Here is a 27,138-nt window from a genome sequence, read left to right as displayed (position 1 = left end):
GTCTAGACTAGTAGGTAGACTAGGCAGGATAGCAAGTCGTTGTTGTATCCCTAGACTATAATCTTGTAAGAAGTGAGTTTTACATAGTGGAAAGGTTTGTCCCTCAAGAGTTAGGGGCACGCAGTTTTTCTCCCTGGTGCAGGGTTTCTGCGAATAAAAAACGTACTGGTGTTATTTCTTTTACTTTCCAGTACTTGTTCTTTTATTTATTACTACGTCTCCTTGTTATCAGGATAGCTAAATGTTTGCTATCCTTGTGAACGAAATTTGACGAAAAAGTAATAAAGGCCTATTCACCCCCCTCTAGGACCTTCAGATACTCCACCCTGCACCATAGTAGGATAGTAAGCATATATTTGGAGCTTATTTCTGTTGATAGCAATTTCTCAGATGAAATGGATGGCGTGTCTTTGGCATTGTGTCCTTTGTCAACACGAGCACTACAAAGATAACGTAACGAGGTACAATCCGACTATTCATACAACTGAGTTGCTTGATAATTGATTCAAAGGTCTCTAGTTTTTATTATTAATTCATTCTCACTGTCTCCTCCCAACACGCAGAGTCGCAGACACACAGAGAGAAATGCCAAACATTGTTGAACTGATGGATTGGACTGCTAAGTTTTTATCATTTTAAACAAACCACACACAAGAACAGTACAACATTATTTAACTGAACACCGATGAATTGGAATAGGGTGAAATTCATTTGTGTCGATGCAGTAATTATTGCTCAGTTACTAGCTACTTTCAGTCTCACAATCCTCTTTGGTTCTGGTAATGTAAATCAAGCAGTAAAATCAGATCATGCAGCTCTTCATGGTCATAAACAAAGCAGGGTAGCCTAGTCTGACATCATTTCATCTTCTCTTGCAGGAAATCTCAGTAGCCTCTGAAACTGTAGCTTGAACGACAGATGGCCTTTTATGACATTGTGGATCAGCTTCATTATGGAACAATAATGTTGATGATGCAAGTCAACTTCAAACACATAGAAGATAGAACTCATAAGCATTATATCTTAAGTTTTTTTTTTTTTTTACTTCAATAAATGGATTACAATTGTGTGGCTAACATGTTAGCTCAGCTTGTTAGTTTTTCTGGTGTTGATGATATTTGGTTAGGGGAGAGTTCTGTTATTATTAAGGATGTCCTCTTTGAGAATATGTGTGGTGATTCAAATGAAACGCAGAGTCACGGAATATGGGTACTATGTCCCTTCCGCTCTATAATTCTGTATTGGTCAGAGAATTCCCTTGACCTTTTCACACACAAAAAAAAGAAGAAGAAAAGATTACAATATATAAGCTCCGCATCACATGGCCTATCGTCGTTTAGCTACAACACTTTTCTCCGATATTAGTTCAAATTCGTAGCATACAGCACATGCTCTGGATCCTGCTGATTCCCAGAGTTAAATAAATAGAAAGCAGCCTGCTTGATTTGTTCATTATTCTCTGACCTGTGTTTGATTCATTATGAAGCAGACTGTACACGCTAGAATTGGTATTTGTTGCATGTTAAATACTGACAAAAACATTCCCCAAAATGCAGGGGGTTCTTGGCTTCCCCCCTAGATTACTTGAACTGACAACATCCTTAGAACGCTGAAAACGTATCGAATCTGGGTTTGATAGAGTGAAAACAGATCTTGAAGATGACTGAAAATTTGACCACAAGAGACAAATAGCCGCCACCCACCATTCATTGTGATTTTGGTCATATTTTCCATTTTCTCGTATGTTAATTACCAAGGCTGAAACTGAAACTACCCTACAAATGTAAACCGGAGAAGAAAAATTCCACCGTTGACAGAATTACCATAGATTTCGTTATCAGAAAGCCTGGAGTGGTAGAACATCAAAAGAGATCAATATAAAATATTATTAAATCAGACCAAAAGAAAATAAAATAACCCTAATAAAACGAAATTACCCCCAAAAAGAAAAAAGAAATTAGCGTCTTCAATAGTTGTAAACATTTCACACTGTAGTCAACAAAGCTTACAACATGTTCTGTGGCCATACAGCAATACAATAGCATCACTTTCTAAATACGAAATAGCAGAATTTCCACAACCCAATTCTTCTGAATCTCCACAACTCGAATCGCAGGAGTCCTATAACAATCTAACTGAAGTTGAGGAATGTAAAATGTTTCTTAAACTTCTACCACCAAATCTCCCCTTCTTGCTTTGCTGTACAACCTGCCAATGCGCCAAGAGTGACTGTTTGAGTATAGGATGCAGAGGTTAAGATAGTCCAACCCACAATAAACACTCTCAACTTGTTAGCCAAAATGCAGAATACTAAAAGATACTCGGCCAAATAAACAAAATCTTTCAAATGCAATCTTCAGTGGCCTTAACAAATTCATATCCAGATCATGACCCTAAATGCAAATGAAGTCATCTGACAACTCATGTGATCTTGGAAGAAACTATTTAATTGAAAAGCATCAAATACAGAAGATGGATACCTTTACATGATGATGGTGACGTGTTAAGTTGGAAGCTAAAGGGCTCCTGGTGCATCTCTCATGCTCAAATTCAGACTGTTCCTCATAGTCCGTCTTCCAAGAGGCATATTGCCTTTCACATTGCCTTTTTGCATCATGGCGACAAACTCCCCGTAGTCAATTCTTCCATCCTACATGCAGGAGAGAATTGAAGGCTCAGTAAACATTACTCAGAGAGGCCTAAAGTTGACAAAGATAGTATGCCATATATATCTCCAAAAACTCCGAATACACACCCAAAATATAAATAAATGTCATCCAGAATGTCTATAAGCAAATCGTTCATGGGAAATATTTAAACAAAAATGAAACCTTCTGGGTCTAATATGCAAACATCAGAATCATAATAAGTATAGTTCCAAACAAGCCAGACACCAACGACATCGCAGTACTAACATAGAAATAAATCTAAACTTGGTAAACAACGTTAAAAAAAAACACATACTGCGATTGAGGACGTCATATGTATAGTGTTACCATCTGCCTACTCAAGTTTCTATGTCCACGTTATTTCATTTTTCAGTCTGTGACTATTATATATACATCTTAGTAACTCCACACTATATGGTGTACTATTTGAACTCCACACACTGGTGTTCTATTTGACAAAGAAAAATAATGCGCTTCCCTCTTAGAGTTCTAATAACTTACATTATCTTGATCAACTTCTTTGATAATATCTTCAAGAAGAACATCAGTAATATTATGTTCTGCACAAGCTTGCTGGAGCTCATCAACTGTAATATAGCCACTTGAATCCTTATCAAAGTATCTAAAGGCAGCAACAAGATGCTCTTCACGTTCTAGTTTATTAAGATGGACAGTAGCGGCTATGAATTCCCCATAATCAATAGTCCCACTGTTGTCAACATCAGCCTGAAAAGAACCAAAACAGTTCAGCCTTTGAAGCATTAACAAGATTAATTATTTTTGCAGTCCAATACAAGTGACGCAGGTAAAATGCCAACCTCATTCTAACCTGTTTGGAAAGAAGAATCTTACCGCATCCATAAGATCACGGATCTCTGCATCCTTCATGGTAGAGCCATATTTTCGCAACCCCGCTTTGAGTTCATCAAATGTTATTGCACCACTATTATCAGTATCCATTGCCTTAAACATCTCTCGTAGGCCAGCAATCTCTTCCTCAGAAAGGCTTTCAGCTATTACCTGATGAAACATAAGGATGAAACTTAACATCACAATAAGTACATGTGCTCAAGCCTAATCAAGGGGTGCATGCCAAAAAGTCAACATCAAGTTCATATGTCCTTTCCAAAGAAAGCCAATAACTGCAAAGTAAATCTCAGAAGTGCCTAACAAATAGTGCAATCTCCAATGTGCACTTACCCGCAAAGCCATCTTCTTTAACTTGTTCATAGCAGAAAACTGTTTGAGACGAGAAAGTACAGCTGGATCTAGTGCTCTGTCAGGAGCAACACCATTTTCGCAAATCCAAGGGTGACCTAGAAATGAAGATGTATCACTTAAAAATTGGGGTAACAAAAATCCAACTCCGACCTACTTCAGTTCTTTTGGTTCTCAACTTCCAAAAATTTGGGAAACCTCATATTAGCAAGGAAGGTGATAATTTTGCTGTCATAAACATGCATAGTTTATTCACGGAAAAAAAAAAGTTACTCTATTTTCTTTTTTGGTTTGCTTGAGAAATAAAGCTCATTGTCTTTAAATAATGATTGCACCAAGTTCGACTTAAAATTAAGCTTAAAAGTTAAGATAGTCATCACTCTTTCAGTGCGTCAACTGCTTTTTAATAATGAAATTGGCCTTCCAACATCACCACATAAAGGGTAGCTTCCTATTCTAGTGGGATTAAACTGTGCAAATTATTCACCTAAATTAACTTAAAACAGAAGAAGGTTTGAGCATACATAAAACTTCATGAGCAGACAAGCGGTCCTTAGGCCGAGAAGATAACATCTTCCGTATAAGGTCTTTTGCACTGTCAGATATCACAGGCCATGGATCTGACTCAAAGTCAATATATCCCTTTAGCACCGCATCAAATATTCCCTGCTGAGTTTCTGTACACCAAACACATAGAAAAATCAGAACAGCACGAGATGAAATTTTTTTGCTTCACTAGAATACCAAACTACCCTCACCTGCCCAAAATGGTGGCACGCCGCTTAGCAAAATATATAGTATGACACCAGCAGTCCACACATCCGCTTCTGGTCCATAATGCTTGAGGAGTACTTCAGGAGCAACATAGTATGGGCTTCCAACCACATCAGTGAAAACTTGATCTGATACATACATGTAGAGTTAAACTGACATGAAACTCAAGCTAGCACGACTAAATGGATTTCAGCTCTTCAATTACTATCTAAACTCTAAAGGTAATAGGAATAATAATGAAGGTTTACTATCCTATATGTGCACAAATAAGTGTAGTTATTCACATGTGAAAAGAATTTAATTTAACCGATTCACCAAAATAGGGTGTAGAAAGCTTCAATAATATAATACAATTAATGGATATTAATATAAGTGAGTAGTTATTGTATTTATAGAATGATTAAGACAGAATATAGAGCAAACATTTATTTTCTTTTCTTTACCTGGTTTGAAGAAGACTGAGAGCCCAAAATCAATGGCCTTGAGCGAGAAATCATCATCCTTGTTAACCAACAAGAAGTTCTCGGGCTTTAGATCTCTATGCATAACTCCAAGTGAATGGCAAGCTTCAACAACCCCAACAATAATCTTTGTCAGCTCAGCTGCCCTCCTCTCACTGTAATGTCCCCTCTGGATGATCCGGTCAAACAACTCACCCCCAGCACAGAGCTCCATTACAATATGAACATACAGTGGATCCTCATAGGCACCTTTGATAGTCACAATGTTCTTGTGACCAGCCAAATGGTGCATTATCTGAATCTCCCTCCTTACATCATCCACATCCTCCTTTGAGATCAACTTCCTCTTGGAGATAGACTTACACGCATACTGAGCTCCAGTGGCAATCTCAGTGCACAAATAAGTAGTCCCGAATTGTCCCTGCCCTAACTTATGACCCAAAGTGTAAAGATCACGAATGTTGGCAGTCTTATGTCCCAAAACATAATAAGTTTGGTTCTCATGGCTTCTCCTCATCGCGTTGTCTTTTTTAGGACTAATGAGGGGTAGGTTATTGTTGTTGCTCTTGTCTTTTGGTTTGGGGCTGGTGTTGTCTTTGGAGAGTTCTTGAGATTTTGGGGAGTGATCAGAAACGGAAAGGTCAGTAGGGGTGTTACGCTTGGAATTGGAAGCAGTGGATTGTTCTTCGGGCTGATTGTCGCCCTGAATGAATTTGCCCCTGTAAGATCCACGGCATGTATTGCCCATGAAACAATCACAATTCCCCTCAAGACTTGTTCACACACTTTTCCTCACCCAAGTGGTTTCTCATCAATTCACACTGCACTCACACCAAAACAAGCACAAAAACACATCCATTCAGTCAAACTCAACATAACCAACAAGCATATCCAACAAACCCCAAGATTTAAACCACCCAAAACAATATGCAGATCAGAAATACGGTGTCCTTAGCTAAGAATCCATAACCATACAAAAAGAAACCAAGAAAGCAAAGCATTGAAAGTCAGATACACAAACACAAGATTACCCTTTTCATTTTCCCTGGAAACAAACACAGACCCATCAAAAACCAACCCAGAGAAGGTGACCAAACTAAGAACAAAGTTTGAATCTTGAATCAGAAGAAAGCAACCCATCAAGGCAGAGAACAAGTAGACCAAGATTCAGATACACCCAGATAAAAAAAGCCAGAAAAAGCAAGAAAGCATATACATTTCTGAAAGAAACATAGAGAAAGATGGGACCTTTACCAGTTTCAAGAACGTAGCGAGTGGATTGTGAATGAATGGAGATGAAGAAGATGAAGAAGAACTAGTATGATCTGATATCAAAAATCAAAAGGCGGAGAATTTCTGATTGAAAAAAGGTTGAATCTTTCTTTACAGCTACTAGTACTATATTTTGTTACTTGTTATTTTGGGATGGTGGTGCTGAGAAACATCGGAGGTCAGTGCTGACCAGCTATCCCTCATTTCTAATATAAGTTCCTTCATTTTTATCTTCTTCATTTTTTTGGATAAATCCAATTTATTAAAACCAAAAGCATAACATCTTACGTGTTTTTTAGTGAATCGATTCACAGTACCGTCGTGCACTTACAGATTACATAAAAGGAACGGTTATATGACATCAAATGTACATAGAACAATCATTTTACACCAACTCATTTAGAATATACTATTTTACCTTGAATCATTTAGAATGAACAGGTTAGTGCACTAACTTAAATATCAAAAGCTGAGATCAATTTACGCTAAATTATTTACATCAGTGCACAGAAGAATTTTTTTTGTTTTTTAACGGCCGCCTTTACGGAGAAAGTAACTGTGTTGACCTGCCGGTGGATGCGCGGTGAAAAAGGTATTCCTTCCTGGTTTTGGATTGGATCCGAGAACGACGGGAGAGGGATTGGTGCGTGGAGAGGACGCGCGGGAAAGGGAATGGACGCTAGAAGCTAGATTGGTCAAAATAGAGCAGCTGGTTATTTCTGGGGGAAGACTAAATTTGGACAGGTTTGTTCTTTGTCAGTGGCGGTGTTTGATTCTCTGACCAACAACCTTGTTATGGTATGGACTCCAATATTGAATGTTCCCCATTTCTTTCTGTTTTATTTTATTTTTTGGGGGAAAATGGCAAGAAATAAGAAAATTGGGATTTATGAACACTATTTTTCTTAAGCAACTTGTGAAGCATCCCATATGTTTTGATTAGAAAAAATTTAGAACACCCCATTTGATGAGAGTTGAAAAACTTCGTTTCCATTACATTTCATATGCAAGTGAAGTTGAAATTATGAATTTTCTATATTCTTTTAGTGGATGATCAAATTTGAAGATTTCTCATGTGGAATCGATACTTGGTTTGATTTTAGAGAAAACGTGATGAATAACAAAAAAGAAAATAGTATGTTAATAACATCAACCTATATGCAAAATATAGGTAGATTATAAAAAAAATGAAAAAATGAGTGTAAATTATAAAATGATCCATTTTAATTCACCACAAATAAACAAATTTGGTGAATTTTCATCACCAGATTTTAACAGATTTCTTTTCCCACTTCAAATCCTGTTTAGCTGGTAAGGATTCCAAAACCAAGTGGGTGGTCCACTATCAGCTTTGAAGTGTTCAACCATCTAAATGAGTCAACTCACTAGAGACCCAAAACTTGGATGTAGAGGGCAAATCACACACTTCTTCTGAAGTTGACAAAGCCTACAAAACATATGAGCCATTGACTTGACTTCAGAGTCTTAGACATGATGCATGAGCCCCCTGGAACTGAATCTAAAGCTCTGTTTCAAAAGCTTGAATGCTACTCATTTCTAATGCAGATGTGCAGTGGTAGTTTGCCCCCAATAAAAAGCTTTGGTTTACGTAAATTGAAAGCTAAAGCTTCACTCTTTTTGGTTTGGAAATCATTCACTTTTTTCCAGCCTAAAGCTATCAGAACTAGCATTGTACATAGAACAGCCCTGCACCTTAAGAAAGGTTCTTAGACCACTTTGCTTGGCCAACTGATCAATTTTGTAACACATTTCAAAGGTTTTCATCTTTGATTCTAGTAGCTTAAATGGTTTTGCAACACAAATCAAGTTTGTGACATCGTCTATTTTCTAGTTATCATGATCAAAATTATGTCATTTCTGTCAATAGAAATCATTTTACTTGTTATAGTGGTATGGCCGTGAATGCTAAATTGCTAATCTAATTTCTCCAAGATGCTAATATAACCGTTTTTCAAGATAGTTTTATGAGAATTTTGAATTAATACTTACTCTCAAATTAATCACAAATTATTACCAAACATTTGGATGCAAATTTTTCATTTTGACTTCCGGTACGTATAAAAACTTAAGTACTTGATTTCATTTCCGCAAACCAAACATTATTATCCGCAAACCAAATATTATTAAACAGCGACAAACGTGGCATGTGGATCATCCTTGTACCGATATTGTCTCAACTTAACTACAAACTACTTTTAAGGTGTTAGGTATTAATCACAAAATATCCTGGTATAATTAGGAATAATCCATCCACTTATGAATTATATTTTATTTGTCACTTTTCTGATGTGGGATCTATTACTCTCCAATACGTCCAACACACCCCCTCACGTGTAACTTGACTCAAGGTTTGCACGTGGAATGAATTGGGACGGAACAAACCAAGAGACACTTGGTGACAATCCAATCGATCGAAACTTTCCGATGGCGAGATAAGAAGCCTGAACCGGGCAAGAGAAAGAACCCAAATCGGGCCCATGAGAATTGGAGAAGTAATTAGAGAGGGACCCGCTCTGATACCATATTAAACAGCGACAAACATAGCCGGTGAATCATCTTGGTACCGATACTGTCACAACTTAACCACCTTTAAAGTGTTGGATTTTAATCACAAAAGGTTTCGGTACAATTAGAAATGATCTACCCACTTATGAATTATATTTTATTTGTCACTTTTCTGATGTGAGATCTATTACTCTCCAATACGTCCAACAAACATGGCCAGCGAATTGCAACATCAAGAAACCACCAAGAAATTCTTGGCTCAACTGGAACTTACCCGGAACAAAATTAACACTATCAAACTAGAGTTTATCATTGAGCAATTGATATTCACAAAGAGCTGCAGTTCAGCTGTTAATTTAGGTTAAATCAATTAATTACATCAACAGTGACTTACACCAATGAGCTCTTCCTTTTCATGCCACTCTGCCTATATGTAATTCTGTATTATGAATTTATGAAACCAAACACTTCTCAGTTCTCCACGAATACAGAAAATCCCTGAAGCTAACATTTTATAATTGCTGCTGCACATGAACATGAGCATGGAAGTTTATTTACATTGCACTTGTGTACCCAAAATCATACTCTCCTGAAACTACTGTATATCCGTGAAATACACGGACAAAACTCCTGGATAAAAATGAAACAATTCGTTCTAATGCACCTATAGGGCTACTATAGTGCAAAGAACAATCAGAGTCGAAAAGTTCTGATAGTGTTAGCCGGCCAAGGAATGAGTAGTCTCATATTTTGTTGAAGATATAGAATTTGATGAAATATCTGCTCTGAAAGCGATTGATCCCATTGATTTGCTGTTTATTTTTACCATAATCTTAAGCCGATAGGTTAGCTTCTTCCAGACGTCTGGTAAGCCCTCCACTGGATGGCCTAAGTTTTAAGAAGTAAAATGTCATTAGATGAGAGGAAAAAGAAATCTAATGTGTTCGTGTGTGGTTGAATCAAGTAAACTGCACTTACAATCCACTTAGCACTTTAATGGTGTCATAGAAAAACCACTGCAAAGTAATAACAGGGCCAACAAGCGTAATTCGAATGGGAAGGCTTCTAGTAAATAGGTTAGCAAAGCCAATGTTCCTCACAGCCTGAGGACAACATAAGAAATCCCATGATTTGATGCTTTTAACTTCGCATACAATAAATAAGCTGAACAAGAGCTTAATTTAAATACCTGCATCACACTGTTGGCCTTTTTATTGTACAAAGAGGAGACAATATTGTCTGCAGGGTTAGAGACAACAGTACCAACAGCTCCTGCTGCATATCCCGCTAAACATGTCACACCAAGCTGTTGGACAATTGAGCAATCTTCTTTTCTTTTATGAATAACTTTGTGATAAACCAGATCCACCGAATGCTCAAATGTCGTGAACATTATCATTGCAACTGTAAAAGGTTAAAATTCACGTTATTAATAACATCCTTCAAACTGATAACAGATACTAACATCTATTGGATGCTTGATGACATTAACAGATAAAGATAACAACTATGCAAAGCAATAAACCTGACAAAGTCCATAGTGCATTCCTTTTACCAGCAGTGCCAAAACATCATGTCTGATAAAATTCACCCAAAATTTCCATCCCTTGTTTTTCAAATATCTTAATCACCACATTTTACAAAATAACTCAAACATGAAGGTTTGGTTCAGGGCAAAACATTACCTTGAGATATTTTTTTTTGTATTTAAAGGAAACTAATCAATTTGAAGCAATGTGTTTACAGAAATCCCACTATCGGTCTTAAGTGACTTTTTATTCAGTGGAATGAAAAAGAGATCCTCAGTATTAAATTTCACATGAAACTAGCAAAAGGAAGATCAATCATCAGAATGAATGAGAAATAATGAGCCAAAAGAAGTGACCAGACATACTAAGAAATGACATTACTATCTACAATAACAATGCATGCTTAAAGTCATATAGTCAGCAAGCAGCAATCACCATGCTTTCACAATGAGATGCTGATTGTCCAGATAGAAAGTGGGACATTAATCCATTTCTTTAAATAATAAGACAGCATGAACCTCAAGGATGGATTCTCATGTCCACCTAAATTCATATCAAGGCTGCATATTAACACCCTTGATATTCGAATCTCACTATCAAAAATCAGCTATTTTACTTCATAAGCTGTGATCCTACCAAACAAGCATATTAAACTTTGATGAGGAAGAGATATAGAGACATTACATGGCAGATTTCGACCCCAAAGTGGTAAAAGTCCTTTGTACAAGCTGCAGTCATTAGATAAGGTGGTAAGGTAACTAAGAAACAAAAAGGTTAAATTAATCTGGTTATCTGCAGTAACTTACCCAGCTAGCCCTTCAGTTGAATATAGTTTTGGAAAGCCATCAACCAAGCCCTTTGCAAATCTGGGCTGTGTTTGAACGCGAACTTTGACGGCTTCAAATGGACAGAGAGCAATATCAGCAAATACTTGAGCAGAGGCACTGCTGAGAAAGAATATGGTACTCCTGTTCTGATTTATCAGCACATCAGAGTATAGCTTCTTAAAGTATTCATATAGACCAAATCTGCAGCCACCCTGAATACCGTATCCAAACAATTTGCCAGACCAACCTCTCCAAAGGGAATAAGGGCCTTGTTCTCTCCAGAGAATAGAAAACCCTGAACCCATCCTGTTATATTTAATTGGATTAACCTACAGGATAAAGAAACACACTTATAATTAGTCCCCAGCTAACAAAACCTCCAGACTCAAAAGAAACACTAGTTTACAACAGGAAGATAGGAACTTGGGGACCCTTAAAACATACACGCACACATTCACTCGTAATGGAATTGAAATGTGCAAAGGATATACAAAACAATTGCAACGAAAAATATGTCAATGGAAGAATAAGGAGATGCTTGCAGATCTAATTATGTGCATGTAACAATGTAGTTTACTGTCTCGAGTCTTTGACCTGTGCCTTTGATGATTAACTATTTCAAGAAACTGGACCTATCTTGCAGACTTGAACCAACTCTCCTCCCTTCTCCTTATGGAAACTTTTATTCCTTCTTACATGATTATTTCATCTATACAACCAGATACTAGGATCTGATTAGCCCATAAGGAAACTTGAACACAGTACCTATTAGCCCATAACAAAACCCTCAACAGCCAGAATATATATCACTATTCACTACCACAAATCAGACAAACTTGCATTTCTCAAAGCTAATGTGTAAACATAAACACATAAATGAGAAAAACCAAAAACAGGGGCTGTTAAAACTACCACATCAAACTCCTGCAAAGTAAAACTAAACCCAAACAGAGAAACAAAGAATCACAAGCTAAGGAGAAAACCCAGCAAGGATCAAAGCAAAACTGACCTGCATATTAACTTTCAAGACATCAAGAGGAGTGATTGCGAGATGGGTAGCGCCAGCACTGAGCATTCCACCCACAGTGCACAGCCCATAATACGCAGGCGAGAACTCCTCACACAACCTTCTTCCCTCGGCACCTCTCATTTTGCTCTCTTCACCACAAATCATCTAAGCTCCATCAAACCCCAAAACCCATATGATAAACCCTCTGAATGAATCCAAATGGGAACAGCGGCTGTGCAACAGAGAGAGACAGAGAATAAGAGTTACATGGTAGTTTGCTTAGGGCGTTGAGGAATATAGGAGAGGCTGTTAGTGTCACGTGTCACTTGGGACAGGAAGAAAGTTCGATTCCATTGACGACTTCTCTGGCTTCCCCTTGCTACATAGACGTCCACGTCTTCAGTTCCAAATATATGGCGTTGCTTTAGTTAACGCCACCCAACCTTTGCGTTGCTTTAATATTCTTACGTGAATCACTTCAATTTTGTTTAGTTATAGGCTTTGAAATCTTCCTGCTTTTTTGCTCTATAAATTGTGATGGCGATGCCAATTTCAACCCTGAATTATGTTGCTTTTAGTTTCCATTGTGCATTTCTTGCTTTGTACTTTTCAATTTTCCAATATAGAGACTTGAAATTTTTTGTTCTCTTACAGAAATATAGGAATGCGAGAATAATGAAATCTCCGATCCGAAGAGCAAGTTTGACTTGAATATGGAAAATTAAATTCTAAAGAGTTAGGTTTTGGTTACCACTGTTGAGACTTTTTATTGGTGAAACAGAAAATTAACTCTTTGGTCAAAAAATAGATCGACAAGACGTTAAAAATGAGTTTTATGATTTAGGGTAATGTTTTGGTGTTTAAAAATGTCAAGTGAATCAAGTAAAATCACTAAAATGCACTCACTAAATTCTGCCATGATGCACAAACTCTTTTCATCCAAGGCAGTTTATGTTCCTGATCTATAGTGTAGTACCTTGGACCTTGATGATTGCTGGCTTGCTGCTTTGAAAGTAGCTGTAAGAGTTTATAGTAATACTGCACAGCATCATTTGTTATGAAATTCAGTCCTTGATTACGAGATTTGATAATCTCTAGTGACAAAAGGACACTGTTTCTAGTTCAAGCGTTTGTGGTAATGTACGTTTGGTACTGAGAGATAAAAGGAAGTAAAATCATAACTTCAGCAGAAGACTGCTTCAATCTAGTTCACACAATGTGTTAATGGTATTGTCTAAATTTTTTTTGAAAAAGATAAAAAAAAGGCTAACCTAAGCTTCAAGGTAATTAAGGGTTTGATAGAGTCTGCAACCCTTAATTTAAAGCATCATCATCCCACACATAGCTAGCAGTACCACACAACTCAAAGCAACTATGCTGTGAGAACGAGCTAGGTACCTATACATTCTTATAACCAACTAATATTATCTTCTGCTAGTTCCTTTATTTTTCTCTAAAAAAAAAAAAAATTATCTTCTGCTAGCTAGAGCTGTCTTTATTGGCCTGAGAGAATTTATTCATTTCCAAGCTTACAGAAACATTTAGATCATTTTGCCCACTTTGATCATGCTGTTCTCGATATAGATTTTGTTGGACCTGATATCAAGATACAGAGATCCGCAGAACAGTACGTCTTGACAGAGTACATGGTTTAAAGCACTGAAGGTAGTACTGCATATGCAGTGATATGCTGCACATTTTTCATCTTTGGATCCTGCTCATGAATATTGCTATTCTACTTACTTCCCTTGAGGTAGACTAATTGCTTCCCTAAAGGAAATAGACAGAAGAACCTGTAATGCTTCAGATCATTGGCATCACACTGAATTGAAGTTTCATAAATAAAACTCTTCTTGTTGGGAGATAAGAGTATAAGAAGGTCCATTAAGTTCCAGAAATGAAGTGTTATGTCACAAATTAACAAATAACAAGGCTCTGAGTAGGAGAAGCAAATGAATCATTTGGATACTATATCTCGTTTTGAGTTGTATGTTTACACTCAACAACGCAACGCTTCAAACTAAGTATTCATTCAATCTGTCATGGACGAAATTTGAGCTTCAAATAGACCTTCATGTTAAGCTAGCTCATAAGAGAAGAGACATACAGAGGAAGTCTTCCCACATCGAATAAAATATAAAATTTGAAGCGTTTATATATTGAATGCAAGCATATGACATTGCCGAGCTTGGTAACGCGAGCTTATCACCCGAGTGGGGGCACCAAGGTGTTGGAACGTTGGCTTAGTCATAGCGGGTCGGGTCAGTTGTGTCTCATTTCTGACCTGCCCGTTCCAAGCAAGGAGTTGGGCTGTGTAGTTTGGGCGAAGGCCTGGGTTACACAGTTCCTAAAGCGGAGGGCACAGCGTGAGGCTGGTTTCACAGAGCAGCGATCACTTCCCGCTCCTTGCAGTGGAAGGATAACAGGTCGGTGCCACCCTGATCCGTACTGGCCCGCTATACTCTGCCAATCGGACCTTCACTTTTTTATCCAAAATTCCAGTCATATTTTTTTCGGCTTCTGCCACTTCAACAAAACATTAATAGCGGAGGAGACCTAGAGAAACCCATTTCTCATAACTTCTGGGTTAAAAATGGGTCCTGATCGAATGATAGCAACGAGATGGCTCAGAAGAGTACCATTGTAGTGTTTCACACAAGTGAAATACTCTTAAAGGGTTTTTCTCTACATTTTAAAACTTCATAGCAATAGACTGGAAATGAAACACACCACTAAACCAGTTGCATGATCTGAAGTTTCATAATTAACTTATTTAGTATGTTATATGCAAGTGTACGTCATTGTGAACCAACTATAAAGATAAAACACAATTTTCGAATGTTTTGACGAATATAATTCTGTCGAACTTGAATCGTTCATGTTTATAACAGAAAAACGCAGTTTTGAGTGCCTTAATGATAACCAAATTGGTTGAAATTTTGTAAAGATGATCTATACGTACATTAATATCTAAAGACTAGATAGTGGAGATGTGAAAATTCGATTAAAAAGTGAGTCTAAAATGGAAATCTGCACCGTAAGAATAAATTAGGACATCCTTACTGAGAAAGATTGTGTGTGTGTGTATATATATATATATATATATATATATTATTTAATCTAATTCGGTACCTAAATGATTTTCAAATTTGATGAAACTTTGCATGAATGATCTACACACTATGTTGTAGATATTGAATGGTGTATATGTGGAAATGTGACCTAAAAGTGAGCAAAATAAGGAGTCTCACACGTTAATTTCAAAGCTGTGTCCCGCTTTAGATAGAAACTGATATATATATACAGCAAGCTTCCTCTAAGGGATCCCTTTTTTGGGGTTATATGAGGGATTAAGGATTACACCAACTTTTCGATCACCATTTCCAATCTTAACCGTTCAATCTCTTCATATATATGAGTGGATCATTTCTGGAAATTTTCATCCCAATTGGTGATCGTTAAGGCTTTGAACTAACTTAAATCAATAGACGGTTCAAATCTGGCAGATTTGAACCGTTCATGCAAATCGCAGTTTTGAGCACCTCAATGATCACCAATTGGGATGAAAATTTCCAGAAATGATCCACTCATATATATGAAGAGATTGAACGGTTAAGATTGGAAATGGTGATCGAAAAGTTGGTGTAATCCCTTAATCCCTCATATAACCCCAAAAAAGGGATCCCTTAGAGGAAGCTTGCTGTATATATATATATTGACCTATAGAAATGTGCATTGATAATTGCTTATTCATTCGAGTCTAGCCTCAGCATATTCGAAAAGGGCAAATACTCCCCAATATAGAGTTATAGATTTGTCTACACAAGGCTCAATCTTATTGTTATACATCCAACCAATTTTCAACTTAGAATTTGTCAAAAGAAGAGTTCGAGAAATGTATGGGAGAGATACAGTGCTGATATCAAAGAGACACACACTAATTGGATGAAAAAAAAATGACATATACCTAAAAGTATTTTATACTTGTGACACCCATATAACTTTACCTCTAAACACAATTTGTCCCTTGATTTTCAAATTTAATCGGTATATCCCTAAACTCTTATTTCTTGAAATTTTTGTCCATTTCGTCGGTTAACGGTCAAAAAAGCCTTTAAGTCACCAAAACGACTAAACTGTCCCTAGTCTAAATCCAAGTTTTTTCTCTTTCCTTTATTATTATTTTTTTAAAAGAATCTTTATCTCTTCGTTCTTCTTGAGTCGAGAGAGAAAAAGAAGAAAAAAAACAAAGAGAAAGAAAAAGAAAAAGTAAAAGTGACTTTTAACGAAGGTATTCTTGTCATTTTAAAGTCCAATATATGCCATGTCATCATGATAACATAAATATTTGACAGAGTGGACAAAAAGGTCGAAAAATGAAAGTCTAGGGATATACCATTTAAATTTGAAAACCTAGAGACAAAACTGCTTTTAAGGGTAAAGTACATAGTGTCACAAGTATTTAGTCCTGCTTAAAAATTTCACTACTTGACTTTATTAGACTTTAACATAAAACAATAGGAGATGGTGAAACAGGGAGAGTCAAGTGGTCAACATTCTAAATGTAAATTATATCTAAATATAAGAAGTATTGGATCCAATTTTAGAAAGGAAAAAAAAGGTATACGGAGGATTGGAGGTAAATAGAATGGACCCGAATTGGAAGGAAAATATCTCCCATTCAAGGGATGTATTTCATTTGTTTTAACAAGATTTAAGGATGGCCGCATTTTAAATTTTTAAAATTTTTTTCATGGTTGAAAGTAGTGTTTTTTTTTTTTTTTTTTAACCACTTTCAGCTACAAAACTGTCATAACCCTCTATTAAATTGCTCAATCTCTTGTTCCCCATTACACACTAGATAGATGAAAAATATTCATTCTAAAAGAACAAAAGAAGAGAGGAAAACAATGGGATTTAACAAGCATTTTCTGGGCTTATGCATCTTAGCAGTAATCTTTGGATCTCATGTATCTGAAGCTAGAAAAAAAGGTCACCATAACCACCATGGCCAACCCCAAGAAGACCATGCTAATCAAGACCTCAGTGATGAACAAAACAGAGATCTGGAGGTACCACAAAACAAAGTTCAACCGGAGGTACCACAAATTAAAGTTCAACCACAAGTACAACAAAACAAAGTTCCACCGGAGGTACCACAAATCAAAGTTCAACCACAGCTACAACAAAACAAAGTTCCACCGGAGGTACCACAAATCAAAGTTCAACCACAGGTACCACAAAACAAAGTTGAACCGGAGGTACCACAAAACAATGTTCAACCACAGGCACCAACTTCTCTCAACCAACTGAACCAAGGCTTCCTTGATGAACACAACAAAGCTCGAGCCGAGGTCGGTGTTGCTCCGCTCAAATGGAACGAAACATTAGCGGCCTACGCACAAGACTATGCTAATAAGAAATCTAAGACCTGCGAAATGGTGCATTCTGGTGGACCTTATGGCGAGTGCATTGCTGAAAATTTTCCTGACATGACGGGTGAGGAAGCTACAAAGCTTTGGATGACTGAGAAGCCTGACTATGACTATGCAACTAATACATGCCACACGGATTCGTGTCTGCATTATACTCAGATTGTTTGGAAAACAACTACTGATCTTGGTTGTGCTAAGGCCCATTGTAAAAATGGGTGGGTGTTTGTGATTTGTAACTATTATCCTATCGGCAACTATCCAGGAGTAAGACCTTATTAGAATATAAAGTATTATTATGTTGCTAAACATCTTATTAGAGATGTTTTGTAAATATATATGTGGTTATCCACGTAAATTATCATAGTTATATCATTATAAAGTAAATTTTACTCTTATATAAAAGAGTCAATCTAATGAGAAATACACACTTCTACATTCCTGATAAAAAGACATATTATGTTTTTTTTCTTTCATATTCTGTCTCTCTCTCTCTCTCCCTATTTTTTATATATTAAAATAGGTCATTAAATTCAATAACGCTTCACCGAGTAGTACAAGAAACGCTCCACAGAGTCTCTCAAATATCATATTCTATAAAGAGAATAAAAACTCCAAGAGATACATAAAAAGACTTGCATATCGAATTTGTTCACGCGCCTTTATCCCTAACAAAGACCAAAGAACTCTGAAGAATAATAAGAGTAAAACGACCTCAAAGAAGTAAACAAGACCTGGTCGATAACTAAACAAGAATTGGAGTAGTGGACCCCACTCCACCTTCATTCATCCTACTGAACATAGCAACCCAAGTCTTGGAGAAGCCCCAACTACCTAATTGCTGATCTCGTTCAGTTATATATATGTATATATACCAAACGTACAGATCGATCATATCCACATGATTAAGCTAGCTACCTCCACAATGGATCGTACGTGCATATGATTTGCAACAGGGAATAGGGTTAGGGTTTACTAACTTGATTACTAGCTACGTACGTGTCTTGAACATATTTAGACAAGGTTAATTTCTTGAAGCTTAAGATTCCCCATAATAATAGGAAAGGGCAGTACTTTGTTAAGTGGACATTCCATCATCTCACCATCCCCTACGCGCAACAGAAATTAGAAACTATTTTAAGAAAGACAAGAACCAAAGCACGTTCGCTTCTTCCCATCCTAGCTTGCTTGCAAAATTTTCATTGGCAATAGTTCACGATAATCTTCCTACTCCGGGCTACAAGTTTAGGCCAGACACATGCAAAGAGGATGCCGAAAGTTTCTTCTATGTTTGGAGATGAGTCGGAGATAAGCTCGGGTGTGGTGAAAGATGTCCTTGGTCAGTGCGGATATGAGGTTGAAAGGGCCTTAGATGCCTTGCTCGAATTATCTTCTTCCTCAATAAAGAGACTGTCTTCCGAACATACCCGCAAGAACTAAGCCGAGGCTCTTGCTGGTCCTCCTCAAGCTCATAGGAGTACCAGTGCAAGTCTTTCTCATATGGTGATGGAGTCTTTGTTTACCAACTCCAGAGAGAAGTCGTCAGAATGAAGGCAAGCCAGGAGATCTTTAAAGCTAAAAACAAAGACAAAGGGCATAAATAGAGATGTGATGACCATGAGACCATCGATTTACATGGGAAGCATGTCAAGGAAGCCATGAAGCATTTGAAGATGCACATTCAGTATGGAACCAACATGCAATCGCTTCGATTCCTCAGGGTTGTTACCGGACATGGTGCAGGGAAGTCTATTGTGAAGCAATCTGTTATCAAATTTTTCCAGAAAGAAGGTATCAAATATAGTGAAGAGAATCCAGGAGCGGTATTAATCAAGCTTGGGTCACAAAGAGACCACTTCAAGTTTATGGAAAGGCATGTACGACGTATATGTTCAGTCAATTGAATAAAGAAGAATAAGAAGGAACTTAGGGTTGTAAAGCTTCTCCTGGATTGTCTTATACAGTCTATGTAAACTGGAATCACATCTAGTTATGGTGGACTTATACTTCAGCACATACGAATCATTTGAAAGTATTACTTGTGCTTTTCGTGCTAAATATGAAATCTGAAGAAGCAATACTTAATACCGATGACAAATTCACAAAACTTAATTACTTACCTCCTAGTTTTAATTTGCGGAATCTCTTCCATCGATCAAGTCCCATATCCTCCGGCAAAGTTCCGGCTACATTCTGAAACCCATGGATTCCAACTAAAACTTACTGCTAAATACATACTACGTACTGATACTAGATATATTTATACAATAAAATAATTAAACACACGGCAAACTCCTAGACATGCAATTAAAGGAGATAAGACAACAAAGAAAGCATGTAAATGAAACCCTAGCTAGCTGAAGAATGGAGCTGATTTGAAGTATATTGACTACGTACTCCTACTCAAACGTACTAGGTCTGGTCATCTACATATCCCAATCAATTTATTGTTATTAATTTCCTCTAGGCTTTAGTTTCCCTATCCAAACAGAACTATCAGCATTATAAAAAGCATCCGCCGGATCGATAGAGGTGGTTCATAGGAGTGGACTAGCTTAATTTGTAAGATTCTGGAAGTTGTTCTCAGCATGAAAATGGTATTTGCTCAATTAGAAGAAATTCAATGCATGCCAGTATATTCCACTACTGGAAAATCCAGCGGCCGGAAGTTCATGCTGAAATTAGAGTGTCGTTGTTGTTCTAACAAGATGGATATGCGCGTCCTCGCCTCGAACCATATGGACATGAGAGCGCGCGAATTCGCGATTTCTCTTCCGTGATTTTCATGTCTCAGTACACAGTAGTTGTTATTCTCTTTACATTTCTTGTGATACAAGCATAAATTCATTATAGTAAAGAATAAAGAGTTAACAAAGAATGTGAAATTTGGGGTTACAGTCTAGAAAATAAAGAGAGTGCGCGCAGATCATAAACGAACAATGTTGTATGGTATTAGGTGCATGACTTTTTCTTTTATATTCGTTGGCTGAGATTTTCTACATGTGTAGCACTGAAAATAAAAGCCAACCAATCTCAACTCATCTTCCACTGACCTCCCGGCCCTTTGAAGCCAGCTTGTCTGGAATGATAGAGAAATTAAAGAGAATCAAATTAAGAGAGAAAAGAGAAGGATGGAACACCGGTTGGTGGCAACATCACACTGCCATGGCTCCATTGGAGGTCCCTCACCTGGGTTAGAGAGGAAGGTATTGTACGTAATAGCCAATGATAGGGAACATATAATTGAATATTCCATAATACTCTTTTGTCAATTGATCGACATTATGAGCAAGTGAAAATATTTGTTGTTTGGACATATTATGAGAGTGAAGTTATTTTTTGTTTGTTTTTGGGATAACCCTTTTTTTTTTCTTTTTTTTTTCCGGACAAATTTTGGGATAACCATTGAACTTGCAACCTGTTAGCTAGGTGCATTGTAACAAGTCTTTAAACTTACATGAATTTGATCGACCAAATATATAACAAACTATTTTTTTCTTAAATCTAGACCAAAATCCTGTATTTTAGATATTTATAGCAGAAATATAAGGTATTTTATTTGACCGTTGAGATTCATTTTCTATCTAAATTTGAAATGCAAGAAAACTAAAGCGTCATTTTTTTTTTGAATAAATGGCTGGTGCGGCTGTTATTAAGCTTTTTTTTAATGAAACTGTCAAATATAAGAGGAATCTAAACCTTTGATTACAATAATAATCTAGAAGTCCCGAAATAATATCGAGAATTTCTACAAAGTACATAGTACATGAATTCTAACAAACACCCACTAGTAAAGAGTATTGTTTTAATGACAACTTTATTTGCTTTGTCACAACATTAACATAATGGAAAGAACAGTAAATTATGTAATAACACGATTACACATCCTAATGTCTAATAATGCAGTTTTCTTACTATGTTGCCGCCGGATAATAAACCCAACGATACTTAATTCAAAATAAAATAATTAGAGGTTGTGTACAAATAATTAAAAATAAAAATAATCTCGCCTCAATTTGATGCATCTTTTACTAATAAATCTGAGTCAAACAAAACCGAAGATAAACAAATTTGGAAAATTCGTCTACCCATCAACAGTGCAAATGACCCTGCATTCGATGTTATCGAGCTGATCATTTTAGTTTGTGCAAGTACCTGTTAGTGCTTTGAAACAATTTTGACCGTGAAGTAAAAACCGAACAGGAACTTATTCCTGCCTGTTGGAAGTGGAAACTAGCCAACCAGGAGTAACTGAACTACTTCAACTCGATTCCTCGTCCGTAGGTTGTGTTCCATTACAACAAGGTAACCGGTAGCACGATTCGATTCAGTTCCTCTTTCAAATTATTGCTTCTTCTTTTTTGTAATAGAGATTGATTTAACTCACATGACTAGCCCCATATAAACAGGGACACCTATAAGTCCAGACTATATACGATTCGTTTGTTTATTTTTGTATAGATTTTTATTTTTATTTTTATTTTTTTCATAAGATGCTTTTGCATCCTTTGATTTGTTTCTGGTTCTTGTCCTTATGGTAATGATGAACATTAATTGAATAAGAATATTCAGGGCTGAGCTGGGTGTAGCATGCAGCCGATTAGTTCCCCTTAGTTTAGGGTTTTATACCAAATCTGTACTTTTGGCATAAATATTTTCTCTTAGGTTTTGTTTAAGACCTCAGACGGCCTAGTTTAGCTTTAGCATATCCTAATTCTCTCAGAACAAGGATTCCCAGAAAACCCAACATCCCTAATCATGGGTTTTCTGGACTGTTTCAGCAAAACCCAGTAAATCTCAGGTTAGTTTCTACATTACTGCTCATAAAAACAGAGTAAAACAGAGCAACTCTGTAAAACTCTCTTCATTTGGGTTGTTCAATTTGCATATAAATCTGAATTCGTGTCCTTATCTCTTGGATTTTAAAACCCAAAATCACAGCTAGCGATTGATGATGAAACTGATAACAGTGATCTGATACAGGGAGCTGACGTGCAAGGCTAAGAGAGGAGGACGAGAGCAGGTGTCCATCAGCCACCGCTCTCGCTCTGTTTCCAAAAGGCTAAACTCCTGTTTGCTCTTTGGCCTCTTCCTCCTTTAATCAGTTGCCACCTTTTGGGATATTTTACTGGCTTTGCTTTTGGGTTTCATCAGCCCTAAAGACTCGAACTTTCTACGGCGTCTGCATTTGCAGACTGACACATCACTCACCCATCAAGCTACTCTTGCTACAGGTAAACCCAACAACCTTAATTTGTTGTATACTGCTGTGTTTTATTCAATTGTGTTCATGTGCTTGATCTGATATTCTCTAATAGCCTATATAATCCTTATGCTCTTCTGCCTCCTAGTCTCTGATAGAGTTCTTCATACTGATGCTAGATCACTTTGTTGATTTGGGTGATCAAGATTGACGGATCAGTGATCTGGGTTTTGCTCTTCTAACTTGGATTGATTGGATTGTCGGTGAAGGATTTATTTAGAGGGTAGTAATTGAATTTTGAACATTTGAGTTGACAATGAGTGGAGCTGTGCTTGTTGCTATTGCTGCTGCTGTTGGGAATCTATTGCAAGGATGGGACAACGCTACAATCGCAGGTACTAGCTTTGAATCTGTCTTTTTCACTACAGAAAGTTTGATTCCTTTAGATTCAGAGCAATAGCCAACTTTAGATCCATCAAAGATGGCCTTTTTAGCTTTTTTTTTAGTGTGCTTTTCTTCAGCTTTCTTTCGTTTGCTAATGGAATTTACTTCATGGGAAGTTATTGTATTTTGATTACATTCTCCGACTGACCCTTTTTGGTTTTTGTTGCTGCAGCTTCTGTTTTGTACATAAAGAGGGAGTTCAATTTGGAGAGTCAACCAGCTGTGGAAGGGCTGATAGTGGCGATGTCACTTATAGGGGCAACTCTGGTTACAACATGCTCAGGTGCCGTAGCTGACTGGATAGGCCGCCGTCCTATGCTTATAATCTCTTCTGTGCTCTACTTTCTCAGTGGTATTGTAATGTTATGGTCTCCCAATGTCTACATCCTTCTCTTGGCTAGGCTTTTAGATGGACTGGGGATTGGTTTGGCAGTTACCCTTGTCCCGCTTTATATATCTGAGACAGCTCCACCTGAAATAAGGGGATCATTGAATACCCTACCACAGTTCGCTGGCTCTGGTGGGATGTTCTTGTCATATTGTATGGTTTTTGTGTTGTCCTTGACGGAGGCACCAAGTTGGAGGTTGATGCTTGGGGTTTTATCTATTCCTTCTCTTGTTTATTTTGCATTGACTTTATTTTTCTTGCCTGAGTCTCCACGGTGGCTAGTGAGTAAGGGACGGATGCTTGAAGCAAAGAAAGTCTTACAGAGGCTGCGCAGCAGAGAAGATGTCTCTGGTTAGTCATTTTGTTCTTGTTACTGTGAATAGTTGGTCACTACTGAGATGCAAAGATTGATTGCACTAAATGCTTTATTTCCATGAAGTTTATTAGTGTTTCAGTAGGAGCTTACCTTGACATTCCTAGCTATAGGTTTCCGACCCAAAATCTTCATTTTGATAATAAACTTGAGTGATACGGTGCAAGATCAACATAGGTTAAGAAGGGATAAAGAAGACTACCTTTAATTCTATGTTTTTATGTGAAGCAAAAGTCCTTTGCACTCTTTCAAATTCCAAGTGATCCTGCAAAATAGTTGTTTGCATCGGTGGTGAATGTTGATAGGCTTCATACATTTCATATCCATGATTTAGGATAGTCTAAAGCACTCCATCTTAATGTATTACCTGATGTTGAGTTTTTCGATACATAAAATGATAAATTCATTGGTGAAATATAATTATGACATAACATGCCACATAAGTATTTTCAGGACTGCAATTGCTCAAATGTAAAATAAATATTATCGAACATGTTTAGTGTAAGCATCAAGGTGTTGGTGCTTTCTCTTTCTTTCATACTTAATAGCTTTCAGTATTTCTTTTGGTAACTTGATGCTCTGTCCTCTCCGCGCTTATGTATACTGCATTTAAGACATTTTTCATTCATAGAGGAACATAACAACTATCATAATGCTGCATATGCAAAATGATATTGACCCTTCTCAAATCAACAGGTGAGATGGCTTTACTTGTTGAGGGTCTTGGAGTTGGGGGCGAAACATCTTTTGAGGAATACATAATTGGTCCGGACAATGACCTCGTTGATGACCATGATTTATCTGTTGACAAGGATAAAATCAAATTATATGGGACTGAACAAGGTCAATCATGGGTTGCCAGACCAGTGACTGGACAAAGTACTATCGGCCTTGTGTCTCGGCATGGGAGCATGGCAAGTAAAAGTGGGATTGTTGATCCTCTTGTCACACTCTTCGGTAGTGTTCATGAAAAGCTCCCTGATGCAGGAAGCAAGGGCAGTATGCTTTTCCCACACTTTGGCAGCATGTTCAGTGTGGGAGGGAATCAACCTAGGCACGAAGAGTGGGATGAGGAGAGCATTGCACCTAGGGAAGGCGATGACTATGCATCCGATGCAGGTGGCGGTGGTGATTCGGATGACAATTTGCATAGTCCATTGATCTCACGTCAGACAACAAGCATTGAAAAGGGCATGGGCCCAACTAATCATGGAAGCCTTGTCAGCATGAGAAACAACAGTCTCCTAGGAGGCGATCAAGGCGGTAGCACTGAGATTGGTGGTGGTTGGCAGCTAGCATGGAAATGGTCCGAGAGAGATGGCCAAGATGGACATAAAGAAGGAGGGTTTAAAAGAATTTTTTTGCACCAAGAGGGTGTACCTGGATCTCGTCGTGAGTCTATTGTTTCAATACCTGGTGGCGATGTACCAGCAGATAGTGAGTTCATCCAGGCTACTGCTTTGGTGAGCCAACCGGCTCTTTATTCCAGAGATCTTATACAACAACATCATCCAGTTGGACCAGCAATGGTTCACCCAGCTGCAGCTTCTGCTAAAGGGACAAGTTGGAGTGATCTTTTCGAACCAGGAGTCAAGCATGCTTTGGTTGTTGGTGTCGGACTTCAAATACTTCAGCAGGTAATCTTTGTGGCATAGTTTGAATTCGATTATACTTAAAGTTTGTATACTCTTTACCCTTTTACTCGATTTCGTACGCCTCTGAGGGTTTCTCATAATAATGCAGTTCTCCGGCATAAATGGGGTTCTCTACTACACACCTCAAATTCTTGAGCAGGCCGGTGTTGGAGTGCTTCTTTCAAACCTCGGTCTTAGCTCAGCTTCTGCATCTCTGCTTATTAGTGGATTGACAACCTTGTTGATGCTTCCTAGTATTGCTGTTGCCATGAGGCTCATGGATATCTCAGGCAGAAGGTAAATTATTTTGTGTGAGCTCTAATTATAGAAATTTTGGAGTCTTTTCAAAATAAGTTATGCCTACATTCCCTAGTAATCCAATCACCAAAACTTTACTTATCATGTGAAGTTATCTGTAATGACAAGTTAAAGATCTTCCAAAATGACTCCCAAGTTATTACTATGAGATGAGGGAGCATAATCAAATAAGCAAAAGAATATGGTTCAATTTCAATTAATTGTTTTGTATTTTGTATCTTAACCATTTACCCTCTTTTTCATTCTTAATTCAGGACCTTACTGCTCACCACTATCCCTGTCTTGATACTTTCTCTCGTGATCCTAGTCCTTGGAAGCCTTGTGAATTTTGGTAGTGTTGTGAATGCAGCAATCTCAACTGGTAGCGTTGTGATCTACTTCTGCTCTTTTGTGATGGGATTCGGACCAGTCCCCAACATTCTCTGTGCAGAAATCTTTCCCACCCGAGTCCGGGGTCTCTGCATTGCCATCTGTGCTCTCACATTTTGGATTTGTGACATCATCGTTACCTACTCCCTTCCGGTGCTGCTCAAATCCGTCGGCCTATCTGGCGTATTTGGCATGTACGCTGTAGTGTGCGTCATCGCTTGGATTTTTGTTTTCATCAAAGTACCGGAAACCAAAGGCATGCCCCTTGAAGTTATCACCGAGTTCTTCGCTGTTGGTGCAAAACAGGCTGCTGCAGCTGCCAAAGACAATTAGTTTACATGTGAATTAGAAACTTGTTTTTGAATTTATACTTTCTTGCTACTTTTGCAAATTGTACGGTGAATCCTTTAGAAAGGATGATATATACATTTTTTATCTGTCATTTGTGTTATACATGACAAACGACTTGATAGCGTTTTGTGTAACCGTAATGATTTTCGGCATCCAAACTTTTGCTTTGAATTCATGCATCATGCAGTATTGTAGTTGATGTTTTCACTTTTCAGGATCTATATATCAACCCTTGGGTAGAATATCAAAGGAAAGGAAAGTTTCCATGGCTGTTGTGGCTCAAAAGTTTAGGATATGGGAATGAAAGCATTTGAAACATCCATGACTGCTTTAATTATGTC

The 27,138-nt window shown here is 37.5% G+C and overlaps 4 protein-coding genes across 4 annotated transcripts; 2 read left to right on the top strand and 2 right to left on the bottom strand.

Annotated features, from left to right (window-relative positions):
• Window positions 1–1,869: 1,869 nt before the first annotated feature.
• LOC101304632 (calcium-dependent protein kinase 4-like) lies at window positions 1,870–6,596 on the bottom strand. Its single transcript, XM_004290028.1, has 9 exons — window positions 6,377–6,596; window positions 5,105–5,943; window positions 4,646–4,789; window positions 4,412–4,564; window positions 3,870–3,985; window positions 3,522–3,689; window positions 3,171–3,395; window positions 2,481–2,650; window positions 1,870–2,208 (listed from the first exon to the last, which is right to left on the bottom strand). The coding sequence occupies exons 2-8, from the start codon at window positions 5,868–5,870 to the stop codon at window positions 2,516–2,518; spliced, it is 1,707 nt and encodes a 568-aa protein (XP_004290076.1). The 5' UTR covers window positions 5,871–5,943; window positions 6,377–6,596; the 3' UTR covers window positions 1,870–2,208; window positions 2,481–2,515.
• Window positions 6,597–9,321: 2,725 nt separating this feature from the next.
• On the bottom strand, window positions 9,322–12,581 carry LOC101304339 (phosphate carrier protein, mitochondrial-like). The gene is made up of 6 exons (XM_004290027.1): window positions 12,286–12,581; window positions 11,256–11,605; window positions 11,134–11,177; window positions 10,110–10,324; window positions 9,899–10,023; window positions 9,322–9,808 (listed from the first exon to the last, which is right to left on the bottom strand). The coding sequence occupies exons 1-6, from the start codon at window positions 12,448–12,450 to the stop codon at window positions 9,754–9,756; spliced, it is 954 nt and encodes a 317-aa protein (XP_004290075.1). The 5' UTR covers window positions 12,451–12,581; the 3' UTR covers window positions 9,322–9,753.
• Window positions 12,582–17,195: 4,614 nt separating this feature from the next.
• Window positions 17,196–18,017, top strand: LOC101312120 (cysteine-rich secretory protein 1-like). The gene has a single exon (XM_004292263.1). The coding sequence runs from the start codon at window positions 17,196–17,198 to the stop codon at window positions 17,997–17,999; it is 804 nt and encodes a 267-aa protein (XP_004292311.1). The 3' UTR covers window positions 18,000–18,017.
• A 4,897-nt stretch (window positions 18,018–22,914) lies between these two features.
• Window positions 22,915–26,995, top strand: LOC101304050 (monosaccharide-sensing protein 2-like). Its single transcript, XM_004290026.1, has 6 exons — window positions 22,915–22,951; window positions 23,127–23,315; window positions 23,537–24,103; window positions 24,822–25,762; window positions 25,869–26,056; window positions 26,332–26,995. Exons 2-6 carry the CDS (start codon window positions 23,237–23,239, stop codon window positions 26,777–26,779), a joined length of 2,223 nt encoding a protein of 740 aa, XP_004290074.1. The 5' UTR covers window positions 22,915–22,951; window positions 23,127–23,236; the 3' UTR covers window positions 26,780–26,995.
• Window positions 26,996–27,138: the final 143 nt, after the last annotated feature.

Source organism: Fragaria vesca, linkage group LG2, assembly GCF_000184155.1.
Source record: "Fragaria vesca subsp. vesca linkage group LG2, FraVesHawaii_1.0, whole genome shotgun sequence".
Taxonomy (NCBI): Eukaryota; Viridiplantae; Streptophyta; class Magnoliopsida; order Rosales; family Rosaceae; genus Fragaria; species Fragaria vesca.
Note: the sequence above shows the minus strand (reverse complement) of the source record. Positions and strands in the feature narration are given on the sequence as shown.

Coding starts and splice junctions, on each gene's coding strand:
- LOC101304632 (XM_004290028.1), bottom strand. CDS start 5,870: ATGGGCAATACATGCCGTGGATCTTACAGGGGCAAATTCATTCAGGGC. Junction 3,690..3,869: donor TAAAGAAGATGGCTTTGCGG/GTAAGTGCACAT, acceptor ATGTTTCATCAG/GTAATAGCTGAAAGCCTTTC. Junction 3,396..3,521: donor TCCGTGATCTTATGGATGCG/GTAAGATTCTTC, acceptor GGTTCTTTTCAG/GCTGATGTTGACAACAGTGG.
- LOC101304339 (XM_004290027.1), bottom strand. CDS start 12,450: ATGATTTGTGGTGAAGAGAGCAAAATGAGAGGTGCCGAGGGAAGAAGG. Junction 10,325..11,133: donor TTGGGGTCGAAATCTGCCAT/GTAATGTCTCTA, acceptor AACCTTTTACAG/TTGCAATGATAATGTTCACG. Junction 10,024..10,109: donor AGGCCAACAGTGTGATGCAG/GTATTTAAATTA, acceptor TGTTGTCCTCAG/GCTGTGAGGAACATTGGCTT.
- LOC101312120 (XM_004292263.1), top strand. CDS start 17,196: ATGGGATTTAACAAGCATTTTCTGGGCTTATGCATCTTAGCAGTAATC.
- LOC101304050 (XM_004290026.1), top strand. CDS start 23,237: ATGAGTGGAGCTGTGCTTGTTGCTATTGCTGCTGCTGTTGGGAATCTA. Junction 23,316..23,536: donor GGACAACGCTACAATCGCAG/GTACTAGCTTTG, acceptor TTGTTGCTGCAG/CTTCTGTTTTGTACATAAAG. Junction 26,057..26,331: donor ATGGATATCTCAGGCAGAAG/GTAAATTATTTT, acceptor TTCTTAATTCAG/GACCTTACTGCTCACCACTA.